Source organism: Eptesicus fuscus, chromosome 13, assembly GCF_027574615.1.
Source record: "Eptesicus fuscus isolate TK198812 chromosome 13, DD_ASM_mEF_20220401, whole genome shotgun sequence".
In the NCBI taxonomy this organism is placed as follows: Eukaryota; Metazoa; Chordata; class Mammalia; order Chiroptera; family Vespertilionidae; genus Eptesicus; species Eptesicus fuscus.
The window spans coordinates 15,857,520-15,882,470 of NC_072485.1; the positions used below are offsets into that span (position 1 = coordinate 15,857,520).

At 39.8% G+C, this 24,951-nt stretch overlaps 1 protein-coding gene and 2 non-coding genes across 3 annotated transcripts in view; all 3 read left to right on the forward strand.

The window, feature by feature from the left end:
- Window positions 1-9,789: 9,789 nt before the first annotated feature.
- Window positions 9,790-24,951, forward strand: part of HOATZ (HOATZ cilia and flagella associated protein) — a 36,167-nt gene continuing 21,005 nt past the window's right edge. The window contains exons 1-4 of the mRNA XM_028137240.2: window positions 9,790-9,845; window positions 12,050-12,519; window positions 13,972-14,010; window positions 14,439-14,500. Coding sequence (XP_027993041.2) covers window positions 12,294-12,519; window positions 13,972-14,010; window positions 14,439-14,500 — 327 coding nt within the window. The 5' untranslated portion in view covers window positions 9,790-9,845; window positions 12,050-12,293. The remainder of the gene's footprint in view (window positions 9,846-12,049; window positions 12,520-13,971; window positions 14,011-14,438; window positions 14,501-24,951) is intronic.
- MIR34B (microRNA mir-34b) lies at window positions 10,384-10,465 on the forward strand. The gene has a single exon (NR_128964.2). It is a non-coding gene; the product is annotated as a microRNA mir-34b (primary transcript).
- On the forward strand, window positions 11,044-11,122 carry MIR34C (microRNA mir-34c). The gene has a single exon (NR_129114.2). It is a non-coding gene; the product is annotated as a microRNA mir-34c (primary transcript).

Below are 24,951 nucleotides of genomic sequence, written 5' to 3' on the forward strand. Positions count from 1 at the left end.
AAAGACTCAAGAGCACACACAAAGCATTGGCCAAAGATAAGTCATTTTGAACTTCGTAATAGACACTGTGGTCCTTCAGCCAGTTCCCCTCTTCTGGGCCAGCACGGTCATCCTCTAACTGATGGAACTGTCAGGTGCTGTTGGCTCACAGCGGCAGCCCTCATTGGGAATTGCTCTGAGAAAAGCCTCAGAGTAAAGTTATCTGCCCCTTCCCCAAGGGGGAACCTGCAGCCATTGACCAGCTAATGTAGGAATACAAAAACCTGGCCCTCTTGCCTCAATTTGTAACAACTCTGAAGGGCTGTCTATCTCCTGAGCTCCTTTTAAGATAGGCAGAGGCCTCAACTGCAACCACCTCACTGGTCCATCTCTCCCTCTGCCCGGTCCTGTCTTTCTCACTCCCTGTGGGTATATCTCTCAAGAGGACCTTCTAGTAAACCTTCTGCATGCAGCTCCTATCTCAGAGTCTGTTTCCAAGAAACTCAATCTGATAAGGTTTATACCAGGAATGTGTTTTTGTGGTTTTTTTTGGTGTGTGTGTTTTGTGTGTGTGTGTGTGTGTGTGTGTGTGTGTGTGTGTGTGTGTGCCAGGAATGTTTTAAGGAAGCCAGATATGGATGGCTTCTGGCACACTGGAGTGCTGTAACTCTTAAAACTCCTTATCTTGGATGCTTAAGAGGAATGAAAATGATAATATAAGGACTGTGGAAATGGGTGGCGGAGTCATCTAATAATGACATGATTTAATAAGGCTAGTTGAATTCAGTAAGTATTTAAGTATCTTGGATACCCAGAACATATAAAAAGAAAATAAAGGTGTGACTAGGACCTTTATGATCTTCCCCTTCCACAGCATCTTGTTTATTTCAGCTTTCCAGGATGTATTTCTCCTTGCCCTTACTCAATTGCATGGGTTCCCAAATTGCTGCAATTTGGAATCACCTGAATATCTTTTTAAAATACTGATGCCTGACTCCTACCCTCAGACATTCTGATTTAAGTCGGGTGGAGTGCAACCTGGGCATCAGGATTTTAAAAGCTCCCCAAGTAATTCTAATGTGCAGTAAAGGTGGGAGATCCTTAAGAGAGATCTCTCCTAGTTGTCAAAGAAACTGGAAATTCATTCTACACTTCAGATTGCTTAGTAATGCCTTAAGCTTAACAAAGATTATTATGAAAAATTTGCATTTCATCTTTTTATTCTTTTCTAGCCTTTGCTGGGATAACTTTTGAAAAGATTGCTTTTTAAATTTATATTGGAAATAACAAAATTGAAAATCAGGACAATGTTCATATATTGCTGAAATAAAATTTGCTTCAGAACTAAAGGCAACGTATGCATTAGCACATACTCAAATGTTTCCTTTTCAAATGATTAATGTTTGTACTTATAATATTAAAATGCCGTCAGGTATTTAATAATTCTTTGATTATTTCACCTTCCACGATAGCATACTGTTCTACTGCACTTTGAGTTAGTGAATCATGTTAACTGATAAGGCCTTGAACCCTCTCCTAGCATAATTTTTTGCAACAGGCCCAGGCAGGCCTTGGAAGTATGAATAGAACTGTAGGATACCAATGTACTTAGATTTCAGGAAAGAACAATCAAATAGAAACTAAACATCATGCAAGACTTCCTTCAGTTACTTGCTTATGATGATTTTAAACACCTTGTTTAAATCACCTCCTACACATTCATGACAACTATACCTTCTGTTATAATTAATATTCACTCTGTGACTATTTACTGGCCATCTACTACATATTAGACACTGCTAAGTGCCATGGAGTTGGGGGAAAAAAACAATTGCCTTTTAAGAGGTTTATAATCTAGAGTAGGAAATCAAATATGTACACAAGTGCTATTTGGATACAGAGTTTGAGAAATAGGATACCCCAAATTACTCCATGTTTCAAGCATTAGTAACCAAGACGACAATGTCATCATTGAAATAATCAAGTTCAGCAGAAGAGCCAGTATAAACGAAATGATGTTTGGTTCAAGTTGAGGTGTACTGAGGTTTTTTTTTATGACAGTGAAACACCCAGATAGTGATGTCCACTGAACGGATACAAGAAGTTAGCAGAAGGTCTCGACGGGGCCAGCCCCAGCCAGCCTCCAACTTAAATAGAATAGAAAATGGCTGCTGAAATGTGAAGACTAAAAACAGCTCTTCCACTGTTTTTATGTGATGTCTAAAATTCCTATTATAAGACATTGTCTTTCCAGGATTTCCTTTTGAAAAGTGCCAAATGGGTTACCCATAGTAGAACAAAAGGCTCATGCTCTTTCCGGAGACATTGGGAAGAGGAGAGGAATCTGGGGGAGGCATCACTGAAAACGGGAATCAGGTTTCTAGCCGTTAGGAATGAGGATGCAGAACAGGATGAAAGGGACCATCAAAGACATTTTACCTTTTGTAACAGGAAATCAAATGGTATAAAACATGAAATGACCCAAATGACCTGGTACGAATAGCAGTTTTTAGAATTGCATTTCTTCATTTTAACATGAATTTGATTGCTACAGTATCTTCAAGCCCCACAAAATTCATCAATAAAGGTAAACCTTGCCATTTGTCTTCTTTATTTTATCTAAACTTCAGCTATAAAATGAAAATGTTTTTGCATGCAACAGTTTAAAATAGGCAAAATGATTTAAAGTATCATCTAAATTGAACATTAAATTCACTGGATTTTTGATGTCATATCCATTCTTATAATCAGACCTGTTTGATTTCATTAGCTTCCCTTCCTTAAGTTGTAAATTACATCCCTAGGATCACCCATCCATTTGCACATGCGTGTCATTGCTAATGAGGGGAAAAACATAGATGTTTTAACAAAAATCCCACTTTTGACAGAAAGTACATTTTTTTATAAAAGAAAGTAGCACCATTTTATATACTGATGAACTATTCTGTACAACCCATGCGTGAACTCAGTCCCATTAGGTTCAAACCACATAATAAGGAAGTTACATTAATTATTAAATAAAATTCATACGCCAACATGTTACCTAGTAAAATTGTATAATCATGCAATGTTGATTTGAACTCAAAAAGAAATTAAGTTTAGAGCTGTCTAATCTACGTGAAATTCATTTACTGATAAAATTAATGAACCTTAAACATCATGCTTCTTTTTCATAAAGTTACCATACAAGTGCTTTATTTATGACAAGCATTTTTCTGACTTTATTTCTATTTTCTTGTTTTTCTTCTTTTTGGAGGGGGATCACTTACATATTTTTCTCATTATTTCTAAAATGTAAATTTTGGACATTCAAAAGCGCAATAGTTAATGTGCCTCTGGGTAATATCATAGTTGAAAAAATATAAACAGAGACAGTGATACAGCTTTGTTATAGATGTTTTAGCAGTATTCCCCAAGTCTATATAGAAATATATATGTACATATTGATGTATAACCTCATTTTATGTTACGTCCCTTCCCACAAAAATAGGACCATTTTGTTACAAATTGGTATGGCAGACCACATTTTAAAGACATCATTGGCCATTTTAAAAGTCACAAATTGTGTTTTTTGGGCCAGCTTTTATTGTCTTCATAAAAATAGAAAGTAGGACGGATTGGCAAATTTTCATCTGGGGTCTTTGCAGGAGGCCATAAAGGAAACAAAGCTGTGAAACATTGAAAACACTATTGTTTTTTTTTTTAATGCAGTTACATACAAACTCAGGGGGAACATTCATTATAACTGGAACCGTAAATTATTGAGCACTATAATGTAAGTGGTATTGTGCTACAGAGTGCAATTGATATATTGCATCAAGCTGGAAACCAAGCTAGCCCACTAAGAAAATGTGTATACAATGCTCTGTGCTAATATAAGAAATGTGTGTTATATATGGCATCGCATTCTACTATTATAACAAAATACTTTTTTTTCAAAATGCAATTACATATTGGAAAAGAATGCTCTTTTACTAATGGAAGATACTAATTGTAGAGTACATAGACTAAGTGCAAAAGGAGTTAGAGAAGGGAATGAGCAAGATGAGCTAAAAAGCACCAAAAAAATGTTACCCAATAAGTAGGATTTGAGCCTGAGATTAAAACAATGGATGGCCAAAACCGGTTTGGCTCAGTGGATAGAGCGTCGGCCTGTGGACTCAAGGGTCCTGAGTTCGATTCTGGTCAAGGGCATGTACCTTGGTTGCGGGCACATCCCCAGTAGGGGGTGTGCAAGAGGCAGCTGATCGATGTTTCTCTCTCATCGATGTTTCTGGCTCTCTATCCCTCTCTCTTCCTCTCTGTAAAAATTCAATAAAATATATTAAAAACAAAACAAAACAATGGATGAACTAAGAGGGGAAGGACAATGTGAACTTTAGTAAATGTAATCCTGATGAAATTCTTGAGAGATAGTCTGTGGATATAGAGGAAATAAAAATAAGAGCTATGTAATTTTTTTAAACTAAAAAGTATAAATCTACATAGAAAATAAAGATTGTGTCAAATTAGGGAGAGTGAAAATAAGAACAAGACTAAGTAGACATAGAGTAATTCTTAAAAGAATAGCATAAAGTATTTTTATTCTTATAAATTAATTAGTTAACAAGATAATCAGTCAATTCTCTTATGGAGAATAGATTTTCTTCAACTGTTCACTTAGATGACTTGTTGGTTGTACTAAAACCCTAAAATTACCTCTTATAAGAGGTAAACTTGACAATCTAGCCCCCCCCCCCCTTTTTTTTTAGAGGTGACAGAGTTTAATCAGTGGTGAGAAGTGGCCAGGAAAGATAATCTATTTACTTGCAGCCAGAGCAGTTTACGGACCCTTTACTGATTAGCTGATAAAGCACTGAGGCAAAACATTCTGAGAGAGCCCATGCAGTCATCTGCTGCTCTGTGGCCAATTCCACTGACCACACCTTATGACCTGGTGGTGCCAAGGCAGCAGTTACCCTTGGATTCATATATGCACATGATCCTGTTTAAAACAGCTTGGCTTCAATGAGAATCCTCTCTTCCGCTTCTCCTTGTGGACTAACCATTCTCAAGATTTACTTCCTCTTGCCAGCCCCTAAATAGCAGATGGATGCTCTCGAAGTTGGTCTTGAGCCTTCTGCTTTCCTCATGCTATTCCCTATTCTGCAAGAATAACACATTGCTGTTAGTCGTCTTCTGTCCTGTGTGAACTATAGCAGGTTAGTAGGTGCTGGAGGATCAATAAAAATAAGACAGCAGAGCTCTCTTGGAGATTTCACTTATCCTCACAACTTCAACTCTTACAGCTTCAAGAAACTACGAAATCTCTCTTTTCAGTTCAGGTTTGGAGTTCCAGCTCCATATACATAAAATTCCACCACCATGTCCTTTCACCACCTAAAACTAAACATGCCTAAACCTAAACACATCATACATAAGTTCCATCTTGGCATTTAATATAATTATATGTAATATAATTATACAAATAATATCTAAATGATCATATTGGGTATATTAATGTAATTAATATGCAGTCAGCCCTCCAAATCTGTGGGTTCTGCACCCTCAGGTTCAACCAAACTTTGATCAAAACCATTTTTAAAAAATGTTACACCATGTATTTAAGATGGTTGCATCTGTACTGAACCTGTACAGGCTTTTATCTTGTCATCATTCCATAAACGATACAGTATAACAACTATTTACATAGCATTTACATTGTATTAGGAATTACAAGTAAACTAGATATAATTTAAAGTATACAGAAGATGGATGTAGGTTATATACAAACTAGTGGCCTGGTGCACAAAATTCATGCATGGGGGGCGGGGGTTCCCCCTTAGCCCAGCCTGCACCTTCTCACAGTCTGGGAGCCCTCGGGTGGGAGGTGACCCGGCGATCAGGAGAAGGTGATGCCCCATCACACCTCTGCTACTACCACTGCCAGCAGTACAAGCCTCAGCTGGCCCAGGTTACCTGAGCCTCAGGTGGCCCTGGGCGGCAGGGCAGCCGCCATCCAAGGCTTGCCTGTGCCTTGGGCGTCGGCTGGGCAGCCACCATCCAAGGCTTGCCTGTACCTCGGGCCGGCCCTGTGCGGCTGGGGATGCTGAGGGGACTGGGGGACTCTGGAGGCAGGTGCACGGAGCAGACGGGCCCACCTGCTGCCCCGGCAGGGCTTAGGGGACTGAGCGCTGCCATCTTGTGGCTGTGGACGTTGCCATCTTGAGGATGTGGCAGTCAATTAGCATATTCTCTCATTATTGGCTTTGGGCACCACCATATTTGAGGGCAGACAGTCAATTAGCATATTCCCTCCTTATTGACTGTGGGTGCTGCCATATTTGGGACAACGTGAGGGTCAATTCGCATATACCAGCTTTATTAGAATACTGCACCATTTATATAAGGACCTTGAGCATCTGCAGATTTTGGTATCCATAAGGGGTCCTGGAACCAATCCTCCAGGGATCCTGAGAGATGACTGTGTAACTATCTCAATTATCTATATACTAGAGGCCCAATGCACAAAATTCATGCAAGAGTGGGCCTTCACAGCCCCGGCTGCCTTGGCCCTCACAACCTAGCTTTGGGAGGTCGTCTGGATGGCTGTTCTGCTGTTCAGCCATTCGGTTGATTTGCATATTATGCTTTTATTTTATAGATACAAATTGTGTCTCTCTCCAGCTAAACCATAAATCCCTAGACTGTGTTCTCTGAAGACAGTAAATATGCAACATGTTTACTACTACTAAGAGTTCAAACAACTTTAAATATAAAGCCTATTTTTAGATTGTTTCTGATTTACTAAAAGATTAATTTAACATTTTCATATCACAAGCAGTATTATTGATTAATCAATAAACATATACAAGCTAATTAAGAATCTGGTGCACTCTTACTAATGAGAGTGCAATAAAATGCAATCAGAAGTATAAAATTATAAAAACTGCTGGCATTTCATTTTAGTTAGAAAGAAAATCTCTCAGAAACAGACTTGTTGATGTTTGGTTCTTCAAAGGCACTAAGCTGACTTCAATCTTGTCTTGCTTTGACACATAAACTAGTTCCTAAATGTAGTATCATGAATGTTAATAAGATAATCTCTTAGGAAATATAAAACTATATTTTGATTTTTATATTTATATATTGATAAAATTTATATATTGATATAAATATGAAAATCAAAATATAGTTTTATATTTCCTAAGAGAAAATGGGCATTTAAAAAAAAAAGGTCTAAAAAGAAGTTGATAAACTCCAATCATTTCTAATCAGTCTAATTCTTCACTTCTTCCTAACATGCTTCAACGCTGTAATAAATAGAAAAAGTTCAGATGGTGTTTATGTGTTAATTCCCAACTCCCCATCACTTCTCTGTCTTTTATGTAGGAGTGGTAAATGTAGCCAATATAAATTTGCCAAAACTAAAGCAGAAGGTGTTTGTTTTCTAGCCTCTTCTTGGTTTCCTTCTCACAACTAATCTCACCTCCTTTCCTTAGTGCTCCTTCCCATCTCCGTATTCACCAAAAGCCCAGAAATTAAATAAAACAGTAAATAATTCCTGTAAAAGGTGCCTTCCTGGTACTGTCTAAAGCAAACACAGTCTTCTGTTGGGGCATTTTAACCACCCCCAGCATTCTTACTTAGATTAAATCGTGGGTCTCCTGGTCTCCAGGCATGCCTAGACATGAACCATAAAGGGAATGAGATCCGTGGAGTTTCTCTAGTAACTGAGGCCACATCAACAGCAACCCTGAGAACAAGCATTCTTTAAAACAGACACACACAGAGCCAGGCCACACATCTTCTCCTCATTATTGAACTTCTTTAGTTGTACTATCCACAAGATAAACGGCATTTTAAAAATTTATTTCAGTAGAAAATGCATCTTGATGACTTTCATATCTCTGTTTTCTTTATTTTTTATTATATTTGAAGAGAAGTTTTAAAAATCTGAATTTCAAGGTATCTACTGCAACCCATGCCTTGGATGAGAGCAATCCAGCTCAGGTAAGACATGCAAGATGCAACTAATAATCATCAAACATCAATCAAGAAGAGGCAGTAAATCTTACATTAGGAAAAATGACTAACCATTTGAAAGAACAGATTTGTTTTTGTAACTGTGCCCTAATCAAGACTTCAAAGTCAGCATATTGCTAATGGAATGGAGGGTATTCGGCTCCTGGTTTTATTTATGTATGTCTATTTAACTGTAAAATGCAAACTTGGCTCTACAGTTATCTCTAGAGAGCTGAGAGGTTAATGAGCTGTGATTTCAGTGTGTTGCCTGGTAGGGCTTAGTTGATTGTACATTGTAAAGGAGTATAAGGGATTGTGTAATGTGTTCTACAATACTGTGCCTCTCCCCAAAATAAGATGGACACAAATTACAGTGAGTTGTAAATGACTTGTGTTTTGCCTTTTTAACTTTACAGCTTAATTTTTACATTCATGTTTTCTGTACTGTACATTTTATACTTCACTTTGGTTTCTTACTCTTCACTTTTGGTATTCCCGGAACAAATAATGAATTTAGCAAAAATACTTTCATATTCAAAGATAATACTGTAACTTAAACTTATCCTTGGGAAGTTCTGGCGTGTTGTTAATAGTGTGGGTTTGGAATGTGTGTTGATAAATGTTGATAAATTTCACAGGACTCCTTTCTCTCCTTTCCATGTTATTGATGGCACCTATGAGACCATTTGCTGGTTTCAGGAATCGGTCCATAGCTGGGAAGCTTTCTTTGGTGGAAAATAATTTAGAACTAAGCTTTCAGGATCAACAACGAGTGCATTATGCTGGGTTCATGAAGACCATATTGGGGGGTGGGGAACTACTTCCAATTGAGTTCCACACAGTGTGTAATCAGAGATATTCTTTATCCTCTTTTGATTCATTTATTGAAGGAAAAGGGGGGAAGGAGTAACTAAAGGAAACAATTAATAGTGGAGGTCTACCAGAAATCCTCTGTAACTGTCCTCTTTGCCCCATCTACTCCAAATCCACACACATAAACACATCTACGTCATCAAATGTGAAATTGTGAGAATAAGAAAATGGAACTGGTCAAAGACATTGTTTCTCTGGCCTTCACAGCCCTCACCCTGAATGTCCAAATTTAGTCTTATTTCATGTACCTGCTCCATGAACCTTCCCTGACCAATCACAATTCTCCCTTCTGTCTCTACCCAGTTAATGATTGATTGTATACTGTCTCCGAAGGTAACTATGTTCACTTTTTTGTTGCCACGGATGACTTTAGGGGCTGAACACATAGCTGGTATTTAAATAAAGAGGTGCTGGAAGTAGAAATCGTTTTGCCTCACATGGGTCTTGAGAGGCTAAAACTATGGCCTTGATCTCATGAGGGCCATACTTTGCTCTAAGTAACAAGCTTCCTGGCTCGCTTTTTTGACTAGAAGATCAGCCTTCCACCTCACCCCAGGGCCCTCCCAGCGTTTAAGGGGAATACAGACTGCAGATGAAACCCTCAAAGTCAGGGTCCAGGCCTATCTCCATTGGGAAAAGTCAGCCTTCAGTTTGGTACCAGGCCAGCTGTCTTCCCTAATGGGGATGGGCATGAAAAGTGGGGTCCTGGGGCTTCTTGGGGAGGAGGAGGGGAGAAGGAGCTCTTAGGCCCTCCAGTCTCAGCAGGTAGAGGAACTTTCTAAGGAGCTGTGCGTTGGTCTCCTGGCCTCTTCCCTCCCTCCAGGGGCCGCCACCCGCCCCTTCTCAGCTCCCTTCGCTCTCTCCCCGGCCCCTCCCCCACCAGCCCGCGTGCCCGCCCCGCCCCCCTCCTCGCGGGGTTCCAAGGGCGGTTGGCTCGCCACGGCCACGGCCACTATCACTTGGCCGTTCGGAGCTGCGGGGCGCACGGGGTAGAGAGCCGGCTCTAGGGTTTGGGCTGGGAACTGGAGAGAAGTCGTCGGGCCGCCCGGGAGTGAGGGCGGTGGGAGCCGCAGGAGAAAGCGCAGGGGACAGGAGAAGAGAAGGGAACCTAGAGGAGGCCCTGGGAGGTGCGGGAGGCTGCGGGGCAGCGGAGGCCGGCAGCCGGACTCTGCGGCAGAGGTGAAGCCGGCCGGCCGGGCGCTCCCGGGAGCCACCTGGGGTTGGGGGGCCCGGCCCAGGAGGTGCGGGTGCCCTTTGGAGCGCCGCCCGCTGGCCGTGCCACGCTAGGTGTACGCGGCGAGTCCTGCGGGACAGCGCAGCCTGCGAGCCGGGCTTGGGTCCCAGGTGGGTCCCTGGCGGGCCCGGTGGCGTCGTCCCGAGAGCCTCGCCCGGGCCCCGCGCCCAGGCACTGCGGGCATTGTCCCGGGTGAAGTGTGGGGTCGAGGCGGGTGGCGATTGCGGGCCGCCGGCTCGGGGACACGGCGTCGGCGCTGCGGACCGTCTGGAGCTGCAGCCTGCGGGCGCCGGTGCTCGGTTTGTAGGCAGTGTAATTAGCTGATTGTGCTCTGTGCTTGCAATCACTAACTCCACTGCCATCAAAACAAGGCACAGCATCACCGCCGCGCCGGAGAGGAGAGGACGTCGCTGTGGCGGCCAAGGGCCAACCCGAAGCGTTTGAGCAGAGCGAGCTGCCAGCGCTTTGAGATCTGATGCGTCAGCATTTGATGGGCCTCCCGCTGCTTGGCGAGCAAGTTGTCCAAGTGCGAGGAAAGCCCTGAAAATTCAGGGGCGGGGCGAGGCGTGGGGGGGCGGGGCACTGCTTCTAGATACACTTAAACTGCTCCCCTTTCTAAGGAGTAAAAGCAAGATTATGCAATCCCGTGTAAGGAAAGCGAAATATGTGGGATTTGATGGCTTTAATTGTAAGGTACAGACTTTCAAACTGCTGGGAGGACCCCGCCCCCCCTCCTCTCCCGCCCCCCCCCCCCCCCCCCCCCCCCGCCCCTTGTAACGACGTTTAATGCGGTATAGCTGTGATTAATCCTGCCGGTTTTTCATTACTTAGTAGGGCATTCACACACCCACCAACTAAAGTGAGCTACGGCTCAACCAATGACTAACGCGTCACAAAGCACGGGGCGCCAACTTGAGACTGCAGTTTGTGATGAAAGTAAACTGTTTTCTGTGAGTCTAGTTACTAGGCAGTGTAGTTAGCTGATTGCTAATAGTACCAATCACTAACTACACGGCCAAGTAAAAAGATTTGGGAACTCATCCAAACAAGGCGCCTGGGCACATCAATGTACTTGGGGGAGTTGGGATTGGGACACAGTAATATTGCCAGTTCTCTCAGCCAAGAGAGAATCAACATTTTAGCTGCTAAATATATAATGTTTGTAATGAAATACAAGTGTATTTTCATATACAATTTTTCAGTATTTCATCAGGCTCATAACCAGAAAATTTTGAGATAGATTGGGTGATTGTATAGATTTGTGATTATCAACTTTTGAAGTATCTTTTCCATGAGACTGTATTGGTGTTTTGAAAGAATAAAGTGCTATGCCGACATAAATTGTCATCAGCGCGTGTTCATTTCCTAAGTTGCCTTTATGGGGATCATCTCAATTCCTGCCACAGTAATTACAACTTTCCTATCTCTGAAATGGTTAAATCGTTCCCAGATTAACAAAATCTCCCAGGAAAGCTATTCACAAGCACTTGTTAATATTTCTATAAGACTACATTAACAATTATTTTTTTTTTATTTTTCGTGAAAGGACTGAGTTGACTCTCAGACATCTTTAAATAATCATTTACACTTTTGCAGTCTAGGCAGGCTTTAGTGGGACCCATTAGTAAATGCAGTTCATCTAAATCCAGCTTCTTTCCTAAGATTTGTCTTAAAGGATGGGGGAGGGGGAGAGAATTAAAACAAAAATTATATACTTGGGTACCCATTGGCCCAGTTGAGACCTCTAGCTCCCAATAGAATGCGAACTGCCCTATTTAATTCTCCAACCAAAGCTGCTATGACAATTGGTTTTGAAGGGGGAATTGGGGCAGTGAGGCTAAGGAATAGGAAGCTTTATTGGGACATCTTTGGGGGAATGGAAGTTGGAGAATAGGGGAGGAGAGTAGAAGGCTGACCTACAATATGAGCGCTGAAGTGCTTCCCCACTGACTCCAACAGGACAAGACACGCCCGCAGTTGATGTTTTGACTCTCCTATCTGGACTCCATCTAAGACTGGTCCCGAAGCCTGTGGTCACTACAGACGTGGGCTTCAGAGGGCCCACCCATGCGCGCTGGACCTCAACATCTTCGGTGGAAACTAAGGGTTTCCGGCCTGGCCTGTTGCTGCCAACTTGAAGGTTCTCTGAGAGGCGGGGCTGGGAGAGGGGTCCGGGGAGCTTGGAGAAGCGTCCTCAGTTGCCATGGAAGCGAGGCCCAGTGCATGCCCTAGCCATGGAAAGAAGCCCTGTGAAATTTGTCCCCAGGGATTATTAGTATTCAGTGGCTCCTCAGAAAAGGACACCAGCTTGGCCAAGCAGTTTTGGATCTCGGCGTCAATGTATCCTCCTAACGAATCCCAGTTGGTGCTGTCGGGCTGCAGCAGTCAGCGTCTGCCGGTGGCCGGGTCCTCTAAGAGCAGCGCCACTGGTGAGTAGCTGCCTCCAGTTTTCATGTCTGCCTCCGCCTCAGTCAACATGGAAGATACCAGAGCCCCTCCCAGGAAAAACTGCTGAACATAATGCTTTTTCTTTTTTTTTCCTGATGGTTGACATTCAATATTAGTTTCAGGTGTACAGCGTTGTGATTACACTTTTACATGACTTATGAAGTGATCCCCCCAACACAAGTCTAGTACCCATCATATATAATTATTACAACATTATTCACTATATTCCCTATGCTTTACTTTACAGCCTGTGACTATTTTTATAACTGGCAATTTGTACTTTCCAATCCCCTCACCTTTTTCATCCATCCCCTAATTCCCATCCCATCTGGCAATCATCAATTAGTTCTCTGTATCTACGAGTTTGTTTCTGTTTTGTTTGTTCACTTATTTTGTGCTTTAGATTCTACATCTAAAGTGAAGCCATATGGTATTTGTCTTTCTCTGTGTGACTTATTTCACTTAGCATCATACTTTCAAGGTCCATCCATGTTGCCCCAAATGGCAAGATTTCATTATTTATGGCTAATATCCCATTGTATATATGTACCATAACTTTATCCATGTATCTATCAAATTTAATTCTAAAATAAGAATCATTTGACATCTAAAACTCTATACAAATAGTTCTTAAAATTTCTCATCAATTCTTCTACCCAAAAGGATCAGTGGTATCTTTGCTATATCTAAAAGTACATCTTAACGTATCCTCTATAGCAGTGATGGGCAACCTTTTGAGCTTGGTGTGTTAAACTTCGCCAAAAAACTGAGCATAACTCGGGTAGTGTGTCACTTTGAGGAAAAAACTAACTCCAAGACTCTAGTCGCAAATGTTTCATCCTCAGGAGCAGCAAATGTTTCATCCTCGGCATGCGGCCGTATGTCATCAGAAATGGCTACGCGTGTCATAGGTTCGCCATCACTGCTCTATAGCATCTATTTGGCCAAACGGTATAGAAGCATCTGGGGAAATGTTATTATATCTTGGCTGAAAGGATATTAAGAACAGTCATTTAGCCCTAGCTGGTTTGGCTCAGTGGATAGAGCATTGGCCTTCAGACTGAAGGGTCCCGGGTTGGATTCCAGTCAGGGCCACATGCCTGGATTGCAGGCTCGATCCTCAGTAGCGGGTGTGCAGGAGGCAGCGAATCAATGATTCTCTCTCATCATTGATGTTTCTATCCCTCTCTCCCTCTCCCTTCTTCTCTGAAATAAATAAAAACTTTTTTTTTAAATAGTCATTTACATAATTGAGTTCAAACATGAAATTCCTAGTGGAAGTTGAAGGCAGAGTTAACATTAGGAACCAAGTTCCTGGCCTGTAAGATCTTAGCAAGGCCTAAGACATGGAAACTGTTTTTATAGGTATAGAAAGCTTAAATACCTTTAATGCTGTTGTTTTCTAATGATTTATATTCTTTTGTAATTTTTAGAGAAAAGTTACTTGCAGTCTCTTTCCCTTGAGAAAAACAGTAAGTACCAAGTTTTATGCCTTTCAACATTCTGATTCCAAGATTAAGAAAATGTGAAATATAAAGATACAACTTTACCCTTTGGCATAACCCTGCCTCAAAAACCACCCTATTTATTCAGAGGAAAATGCCTCTATTCCTATAACATCTTGAATAGGGCTGTGGAAATTGGAATCTCTGATACCAAATACCTTTTCTTGTCTCTGGACTCAGGCGTACTCATCTTCTAAAGATGAGAGTTGTTCTGCAGCCATAGCTAATTAATTCCATCTCCAATTATTTATGAATCTGATTTATAAAGTTTTAAGACATAGTACATATTTGTGTTTACCTTCCTACTCTTTTAATGTTTATGCAATTTTATATCAATATTATTGTAAAATCAAGATAAAAGTATTTCAGATTGAATATCACTTTATTTTCTTTAGAGGGAACGGATGCCATTGCTGAAACCCTAAAGATGGAGGAGAAAAAAAAGTATCTGGAAAAGGTAGGTCAACATTTCAGAAGGTCATCTGATTTTCATTAAGCTTTCTAAATAATCCCAATTATTCTTTTTTAACATCTGTATATAAAATTTTTCTACGTCTGGTATGTCTGCTTGAGCAAACAGAAAACCTTGGTTAGAATTTTAACTGAAGATTAAGAAATTCTATTTAACTGCCTATTCTCAGTCTCTACAAAAGCCCAGGATATATAGGAACAACAGAATTAGAGGGAAATGGAGAAAAATGGATTCACATACTTTCCCAAACCATATACAATGTTTTAAGAACAGAAATATTATAAAATCAGGAAAAAATGAATGTGACTGACTGTCTCAATAAATCAAAATTAAGTGAACAGAGGAATGAGTCTGTCACCATTTCCACTAAGGGCTGAAATTAAACACATTGATGTTGTCAAATCAGCTAGACAAGTCTCTTTTTGGCAATATCTTTTGTTTGCTTTTCACGATGTGGGCACAGCCTTTAAGTCAGCAATTAATACAGTGATTTATAGAAATACTTTATTTAGTTAATGGATAAATTCCATTCCTGTAACTGTTTCTGTACTATAAAGGCAAAGACAGAGGATTTGTTTTGGCCTAATGTCTTTAATCATTGCACATATTGGCAAACTCTGAAAGACTTATCGGGAATTCTGCATAAATTACAAAACAATGCATTTGAGTTTGCTGATCACATTAATTCTCTTTGTGGACTATTGCTGATTCCTCCAAACAAATTAGGTAATTAGAACAGTCAGCATTTTCTTCTCTCTCGAGGATATTAGGTACAGTATATTTATACTAGGACTTAAAGTGAGGGAAGAAGATTCATTTTCATTGAGGCAAAAATCATTAAAAATCTATTTCTTCAGCACTTTTGGAGTTAAAGTTTCATTTAATATCATTTTGGAAGGGATTTGAAATAAAATGTTAAAGATACACTATTATCAGTTGTTTCATCTTTTGTCAAACAATTAAGACAATATGGTATAAGCTGCAGGTGGATATTCTGCTAATGGACTATTATATTAGTATCTTAGAACTGGTTTCCTTGCCCCACGTTCTTCTATTAACTTATGAATTATTAATTCCACAGATATTTGTTGAGAGACTCCTCTATGCCAAGTACAGTACTAGATGCTGGGAATGCAAAGATAAAATGTGGTTCCTGATCTCAAGGAGTTTACAATCTAGTGGGGGAAATAACCAATTAAAGTCAAGAATTATGATACATTATTATGATAGATGTATTCACATAATACTATGGGAACATATTGAAGGACATTAAAATCAAGCTTAAGGAATCAAGAACTCTTCTCAGAGCAGTAGGGTTTCAAAAAATGTATAGAGTTAACCAGACAAAAAATATATATATATGCAAAACAATTCTCTGCACTGCACTAGTTATCTACCTAAATCTCAAATCCAATTATGCTGATTTCCTACTGTATTAGTCTTCTGGGGATGCTCTAACAAAATACCATAGGCCGAGTGGCTTAAACAATAGAACTTTATCTTCTCAGTTCTAGAGGCTGGAAGTGTGAGATCAAAGTGCAATCAGGGTGGGTTTCTGCTAAAGCCTCTCTGCCTGGCTTATCGATGGCCACCTTCTTGCTATGTCCTCACATGGCAGAGGGAGATCTCTGGTGTCTCTTCTTATAAGGACACATCCTATCACATTAGGGCTCCACCTTGATAACTTCACTTAACCTTATTACCTTCCTAAAGGCCTTATCTCCAATTACAGTTACACTGAGGGGGATGGGGGAGGGCCTCAACATAGGGACTTGAGAGGGATACATTCAGCCCATGCACCTACTGTCATTCTTTTCCATGGCTCTCCATATCTGCATGGTCAAGACCAAGCCCTTCAACATGGCATCCCAGTTCCTTTCCAACCTGACCATGACCTGACTGACTTCTCCTGCCACTATCTTCCTTACCTTGTACCCCTCCCCCACTCCTAATGTACCTACTCTCTAAGTTGGTTCTCAACCACCAGGCTAGGCCACATTGTATACCACTCCCCATATGTGCTACCAGAGTGGTGGGTAATTTTTGCTAAACCTAAACATTTTATTCTGTATATCTGCCAAATTGTACATTTAGTCAAGTGGGTCTTGCAATGCAGTATAGAAGATTATGTTTTGGAGAGTAGAAGAGGTCTAACAAAACAGCAATCCAACAGAAAAGAAAGAGAATGTTGCTGAAACTGTGCCTGGTGAGTAAATAGGAGAGTTTAGTTAATACTGTGTACAGTACAGTTCTCTTCCAACAATGCCATGGTGCAAAAAGTGACCAAGAAAATCCTGCAATGACTGAATGTATTACTGGGATGTAGTATTCCTAACAGCCAATTTAGTGAGTCAATGCTAAGCAGTTTACATGTATCTACTCATATTCTCCTTAAAACAACCTCATGATGCGTAAAACCATTTAACCAAACAAAGCTTAAATGATTTTCCAAAGGCCTCGCAACTAGGAAGTGGCAGAGCCTAGATTCAAAGCCTGCATCCTAACCCCAGAGCCCATGCGCCTCATTGTGTTGTAATGACTGCGGGCCATGGCATTGTTCAGACATGCTGTCAAATATTCTAAAATTCCAAACTCAGGTATGAAAACAAGCGTGAGACATAGCTTTCCCAGCCCTGCAGTACTATAAGCTGTTTCTTCAACCTGCAATGCACTTTTATGTCTCTACCTGTAATTCTCTCCCTCTCCCCCATTTATATCTTCAAGACCAAGCTCAAATGCCACCTTCTCTGTGAAGCCTTCCCAGAGTGACCTCGAGACTAGCAGGTGAAGAGCTTCCTTCTCTCTGCTCCCAGAGCAAGTGCCATGTGCCTCTCTCCTAGTATTTGTCACAGTCTCTTATCTGTGTTGCATCTACTTGTGCGTGTTTCTGTCTTTCCCACTAGATTACAAGCCCATATTGTAGTGAACTTTGGAGACAAAGTGTTTTGGAAGTTGAACTCTGCCACTTACTGTTTGTGTGACTTTCAGCAACCTATTAAACACCCATGAGGCTCAGCTTCCTCAGATATAAAAAGAGAAATGGTAAACAAATATCTATCTCATAGAGTTGATATAAGATGTAAAGTGCCTGGCCATACTTTGCCCTCAACAAATGTTAATTTTCTTCTTCTCTATGGGGACAGAAGTTATTTCTTATTTGCTTAACCCCATGCCTTTCCAGTTACTGAAACTCAAATATTTTTTATTGAATAAATAAATACATAATAGAAGTAATAAATGAATGAAAGTATGCTCTCTACAGTGATATTTCCATTTTGTTTAGCCTTTCAACATATATTCATCAGGCAAATTTTCTAGACTAATAATTTTTGCAAGAATGTTCCCAAAAGCTAATCTGTTTGCAAGTCTGCTTTAGGGCCATTTCTAGCACCTCACCTCTTTTCTTGGTTTTGCTTGTATCTCATGGTCGATATATGATGAGAAGGCAAGATGATTCCCTATAATTGCTAAAACATAAAATCTATTTTGGGTACAACTGTTTTTCTAAGTCTATAGTACTCTCTCTGCATTGCTACCACCGTTATTCTAGGATTTGTAGCTTGATGACAGAAAGTAAATGGGAGTAGAAGTCCTTTTAAAACATTTACAATAACCTATTTAGTTTGAGAAAATCTTATGCATGTTTTGAACATATACGTGATAAGTAAATTCCTGGAATGATATTCATTTTAAAATGGGAAATAATATTTCCCATCAATTCTGTTAAAGATTTTTGTTTTTTTTTCTTCCACTATCTCCTTAAAATTAATGAAAATCTAAAAATTTATTTTCCATCTCTCTTAAAAGTACCTTTATGGCTTTCTCTCCTCAACTGATATTGATTTTTCAGTTGCTGAAATTTTTTGAAACTTTAATGTTATCCTCTATTTTGGAATATTTTCCAGGTATACATTATACATGTTTTTGGTTAGTGGATAAAATGCTATTAATCACTTCTATTTCTGTGATGGATATCCATGGCAGGAAATCAAAAACAATTGTGTGTGTCCATAAAGGAACCCTGAGAGCACTATATGGACCACTATTCTACCTCGGAGAGTTCCAAAGCAGTCTGAAAACGTTCTAATAAATGCATAGTCAGCTCATTCTGTGAAATCATAAAACTAATTTGCTTTCTAGTTTTGCCACCTTTATAATGACTATCTCTTTATGAAAAGAAGTATAAGTGATGCATTTGCTTGGAGATGGAAGAAGAGAACAGAGCAGTATTTTAAGGTACATATATATAGAGAGATGACATATTTGGAAATATCCACCTGGAATCAAAGTTTTAGCATGAGTAAATAAATATAAAATCCTTTTACAAGGAAATTATTTAATCGGCATATCAACATCTCAGATAAACCCTTTATTGGGAATGGGGTTTTAACCTCTCCTATCACCCAACCTATGCAACCAATACTGTAAGTTTAAACCAAAAGTGAGTTTGCTATCTATCATTTCTGTGAAAAAGAAGCAAATTGTACTATGATAAGTGCATTCTTTGAAGAAGAAGAATCTAAGAGGTTTCACAGGGTGTTTTCTTAGGCACTGAAGCATGAAAGTGGAAATAAAAATTTAATGTTATTCTTTGTTATCCTACACCAAGCATGTCAAACTGAAAGGCTAACACTAGCCAAATAAACAAGGTTTAAGTTTATGAGGGCTGCAAAAAAACAAAAGCTTCAATTTTCATAGAAACATAGGTTTATTTCGATAGAGACATACTGAATACAAAGGGCTAAAATAAATGAGTAATCATTAACATAAAATAATAGAACATTTTAATAAAAATTAATATTTTTCTTGAACATTAACTTACCAGACACTGAATAACGCACAAATTAATAAGCGTAACACAAATAAACCGATTTTTCTTGTTTTCCAAAAGCAAAATATTTCCTGTTGCGCATACCAAACAAGTCAGTACAAGACTAATGATGTGGCAACTGGCTGCTAAAATATTTGCTGCTAGTATTAGTGGAGAGAAATGGTGCGCCTGTGTGTAAGGCGCATACAGGAAATGAATGCAACACGATTATAGTAATCAGTCATTAGTGAATGTTGTAGTTCATTATTAATAGTTATGTATAACAGGATATTGTAAAAATTAAGTTATGAAATTTTTATTAAAACCTTTCTTACATAAAGTTATATTGGCTGGTCCGCAAAAATATTCATTGTGGGCTGCATGTGGCCCACGGGCCACAAGTTTGACATGCTTGTCCTACACTTTCAAAGTTAGTGTCGTAGAGTCAAACCAGAGATGTAGGGAATTCAGATAAAGAAATCCTCTTTGGTGTCAGATTGATCAGGATTGGCTTCCCAGACAAAGCTAAATTTTCTCAGTGTTATCTGCTTTATTTTAGTTTTGATTTTCCACCCCAATGTAATATTAACAGAGTTACTTTCTTCCCATAAGACAAATACCACTAGGAATGGTGGATTTCTCTTTCACCAACAAAATATAGTCACTTAAATTCTTGTTCCTAATTTATCAAATAATTCAGGTGGAAGAATCATAAAAACAGACTGTGTATTCACAATAAGAAGCAAATGTTTTGGTAGCAAATGATAGTTAAAAGATTATATGAATACTAATTACTCTTTTATATCATCTACAGTACCACTTTGTTTTCAAACATTATTTAATCTTGGAGAACATGTTCAGTTGAGAGATGAAGTCCCCTGCAGGCCTGGTCACCCCTAACTTAATCTTTAGTAACACTTAACAGTCAATGAAACATTCTTGGGGAAAAGAGTGAGATTTGGGATCAAGTAGCTGAATTCATTGCCCCAGACAGCCCCAGCCTCAGAGTTGGATAAGGCCGTGCCCCCAGCTGCATCTCTTACTCTTTTTTCCAAAGGTCTGTATATTTTCTATACACATTCACCTTAAGAACAAAATTAAAACCTTACAGTACAATTGGACAGGGATCCATACTGATTATCTGTTTGCAATGATTGAATGAAACTATCAAATGCAGAATGAAGCAAAAAAAAAGGATCATGTATTTTTTAAATAAATGCAGAACTATCCATTTGATTTCAGTTACGTGAAGCATTAATGTTCAAATTAGTTGATACCTTAAAAGCAGCAGGAATTATTAGAGAGCTGTATTATTCTGTGGATCAGATGACTCAGAAAAGAATTATGGCATACCTGAAATCAATAATATAACATTCCTTTCCCTTTGCCTCTATCAAAGACAAGATGAAAAATCATGGGCAAGTTATATTGGAGCAGATAATAAAGTTAAACAATTTATGTATCTATATTTACTTCATCATTTGACCATTTTTCTATGAGAAGACATGTTAGTCATGTTAAATGTAGTCAAGAATGCCCTCAGAGCCTGAGGTGATACAATCATTCATCTGTTTGGCTCAAGGTTTTACAGCCACTCTGTTGGTAATATTTGCAAATTCACTTACTTGCTACAATTTATAACTCCAAAGTCAATGCTCGTGGTGCTTCCATGGTCATTGGTGGACACCCACAGAACAGTGAGCACTTTGTGTTGCCCAAACACGTTTCTAGCTGAGGATGAACAAGGTGATGGTGCTCTGCTTCCTGTTTCAGCTCTTTCACTACGAACAGGTTTCCTTTCTGCAGTTTAGTTAGTGCCACGTCTTTAGCTTTTTGAAAAATTATTTTACTGTTTAAGAAAAGCCTCAAGTGCTGAAATGCTGTCCTAAGTGCAAGAAGTTGTCGTATACCTTACGGGGGAAATACATGTATTAGATAAGCTTTGTTCAGACAGGAGTTATAAATAAACTAGAGGCCTGGTGCATGAAATTCGTGCATGGGGGATGGGGGTGTCCCTCAGCCCAGCCTGCACTCTCTCCAATCTGGGATCCCTCTCACAATCCAGGACTGCTGGCTCCCAACTGCTCGCCTGCCTGCCTTCCTGATTGCCCCTAATCGCTTCTGCCTGCTAGCCTGATCACCCCCTAAATACTCCCCTGCCAGACTGATTGATGCCTAGCTGCTCCCTGCCAACATGTTTGCCCCTAACTGCCCTCCCCTGTAGGTCTGTTCACCCCTAACTGCCCTCCCCTGCAAGCCTGGTCACCCCTAACTGCTCTCCTCTGCAGGCTTGGTCGCCCCCAACTGCCCTCCCTTGCAGGCCTAGTCCCTCCCAACTGCCCTCCCCTGCTGGCCTGATCACCCACAACTTCCCTCCCTTGCAAGCCTGATCCCTCCCAACTGCCCTCCCTGCTGGCCATATTGTGGTGGCCATCTTGTGTCCACATGGGGGCAGCCATATTGTGTGTTGGAGTGACGGTCAATTTGCATATTGTTCTTTTATTAGATAGGATTAGATAGGATAGAGGCCTGGTACATGGGTGGGGGTCAGCTGGTTTGCCCTGAAGGGTGTCCTGGATCAGGGTGGGGGTTCCCTTGGGACATGGGGCAGCCTAGGTGAGGGGCCTGTGGTGGTTTTCAGGCCTGCCATGCCCCCCGGTGACCCAAGCGGAGGCCCTGGGATCTGGGATTTATTTATCTTCTATAATTGAAACTTTGTAGCCTTGAGCGGAGGCCTGGGCCTGCCAGGGCAAGCAGAAAGCTTGGCTTCCTCCATTGCTGGGGAAACCCAAGCCTCTTGCTCTCTCCATGGCTGTAGCCATCTTGGTTGGGTTAATTTGCATACTTGCTCCTGATTGGCTGGTGGGTGTGGCTGGTGGGTGTGGTGGAGGTATGGTCAATTTGCATATTACTCTTTTATTAGAAAGGATGATGCTGACTTTGGGTTCTATATTGATAAATCAACAGTATATTTTAAATAAGGTGTCTTTAAAGACAAACACACATCAAAAAAGTTATATATTGATCCTTTGATGAAATGTAACCAAAGGCAGGCAGGAAGCTAGAAACAATGGTTCAGTATTTGCTAATTCAGTGTTTATAGCCACTTTATAAACCATAGCTACTGTGAATGAAAATTGACTACACTAAAATTGGTTGAACTATAGTTTAATATACAAAGTATTTTACTATCTGCCTCCTGCCTCACCTCCCAGACTCATTTACCACCATCCCCCTTTAAGTGCAATTCATACAATAACTTGTTTTAAATTATTTTTTAGAGAGAGGAAGGGAGAGAGAGAGACATCAATATGATTGAGAGAAACATCAATTGGTTGCTTCCTGCATGCACCCCAACCAGGGATCAAACCCACAATCTGGGTATGTGCCCTGACTGGGAATAGAACCTGACACCTTTTGGTTCATAGGACAATGTTCCAACCAACTGAGCCACACTGGCCAGGGCCACACTATAGCCATTTTGAACCACTTGTAGTTCCAAGAACCCACCAAGGTGTTTCATACCTCCATGACATTGAGCCTACCATTTCTTCTAACTGAAAATGCCTTTCTCCCATTCTTCCCATTTAGGTAATGACTGCTTTTACTCTAAAACTATTCAGTGGTCACATTCAAGTCTTTTCTTACCTTCACATATTCCCCAGTCTGCTACAAAGGCCCCTTTCTTTGTGCTTCCCTAGGACCCTGTATATCCCCCTGCCATAGTACAGGACCCTGTACATCCCCCTGCCATAGTGCTGTGGTGTGGTTGATGTATTTCTCCTGCAGGCTCTACGTTCCTTAAGTGAAAGGATCATAACTTCTTTGACTTTATAATCACAGGGCCTGTCAAATAGTACATGATCTCCTATCAAACAAATGCTTACAAATTAATACATGGATGATTTAACTTGACTGAACAAGGATTCTGCATGATAGCCTAGTTCCTTGAGTTAGATGTCATATGAGGTACTCATTTCATAAGAGGACAATGCAAAATAGGATTGACCAAGATTCAGAGGCCTCACACATTCACAGGTACTGAACAAACCTGCAGGCAGTTGTGCAAAAGGATGTGCAAGCCATAGACAAGAGTGAAAATGCATCAGTGTGAGAGAGAAACATTGGTCACAGAAGAAAGTCACAGCAGATGAGCATTGTATGTTTTCTGAAGGAAGTGATACCAGAAAAAGGCAATAGTTAGAAATTTAAAATCATGGTGTCAAGTTTCAACCACATGTAAGAGAAACCTTGATGTGGTAATTAGGACACAGGGTCAGGAGTGGAAAATAAGGCAGGACTCTATCCCAGTGTAGCTGAGATACTAGACAAGGTACTGAACACAGAGGACAGATAGTTTTGCATATACTATGACTTAGGAACAAGTGAGAGGCTTGACTATACAAAAGAAAGCCAAGTCCTAGAAGTATATACTCTTCATCCAAACTATAGTCACATTGTTAAACAGTTGAGTTATTCCCTGAAAACTACTTTAAAGTCATCAATACTTAAGACAAACAAATTGAAATAACTATGGTAATTTGGGGTAGAGGGAAGTGCAAGCCAAAAAATATTGTTCAAAAATCAATTTACAAACAGTTGATTCTATTATTGAAATAAACATTTAAAAAAAAATTTTTCATTGTATCAGTAATCCGGTAATTTATTTTAAAAAACTTAGAAGTTATTTAGGATACTATAGTAGTCTCCCCTTATCCACAGGATATATGTTCCAAGACCTCCAGTGGATGCCTAAAACCACAGATAGTACTGAGCCCTATCTATACTAGGGTTTTTTCCTAATCATTCATACCTATGATAAAGAGTAATTTATAAATTAGGCACAGTGAAAGATAACAATAACTATAATTATTAATCAATTAAACATTTATAACAATATATTGTAATAAAAGTTATAGTTATGTGAATGTGGTCTCTCTCAAAATACCTTCTATTTTTTTTGAAAGGGCACTTGGATCAAAATAATTTATTGTACCTTCTTGTGATTGTGTGAGATGATACAATGCCTAAGTGATGAGATAAGTGAGGTGAATGACATAAGCATTGTGATATTATAAGGCATTAGGAATTAAGATATTAATAAGGGTTACTTGAACATAAGCACTGCAATATCATGACTATCAATCTGATAACTGAGACAGCTAACTAACGTGTGGGTACCGTATACATCATGGGTACATGGACAAAGGCATAATTCATATCCAGGTGGAACAGATTGCGAGGGCATGAGGTTTTATCATACCACTCAGAACAGCCCGCAATTTCAAACTTGTGAGTTGTTTATTTCTGAAATTTTTCCATTTAATATTTTCAGATCAAGGTTGATCATGGGCAACTGAAACCACGGGAAGCAAAACTGCAGATAAGGGGTAGGGGGGACTACTGTATATCTAAACTTTGAAACTTTTAGTTATATAAAGGATCAATTTTTAGAGCACTGAGTAAGTTAAAACAAAGAAAAACAATTGTGTTAGGTACTGGAGCACAACAATGAACAATAGCAACAAAAAAGACAACATATTTTAAATATACAAATTCTGTCCTTACATGAAATTTGCAATCTAATCAGGGAGAGATATTTATGAAAGAATTCTACATGGTGTTA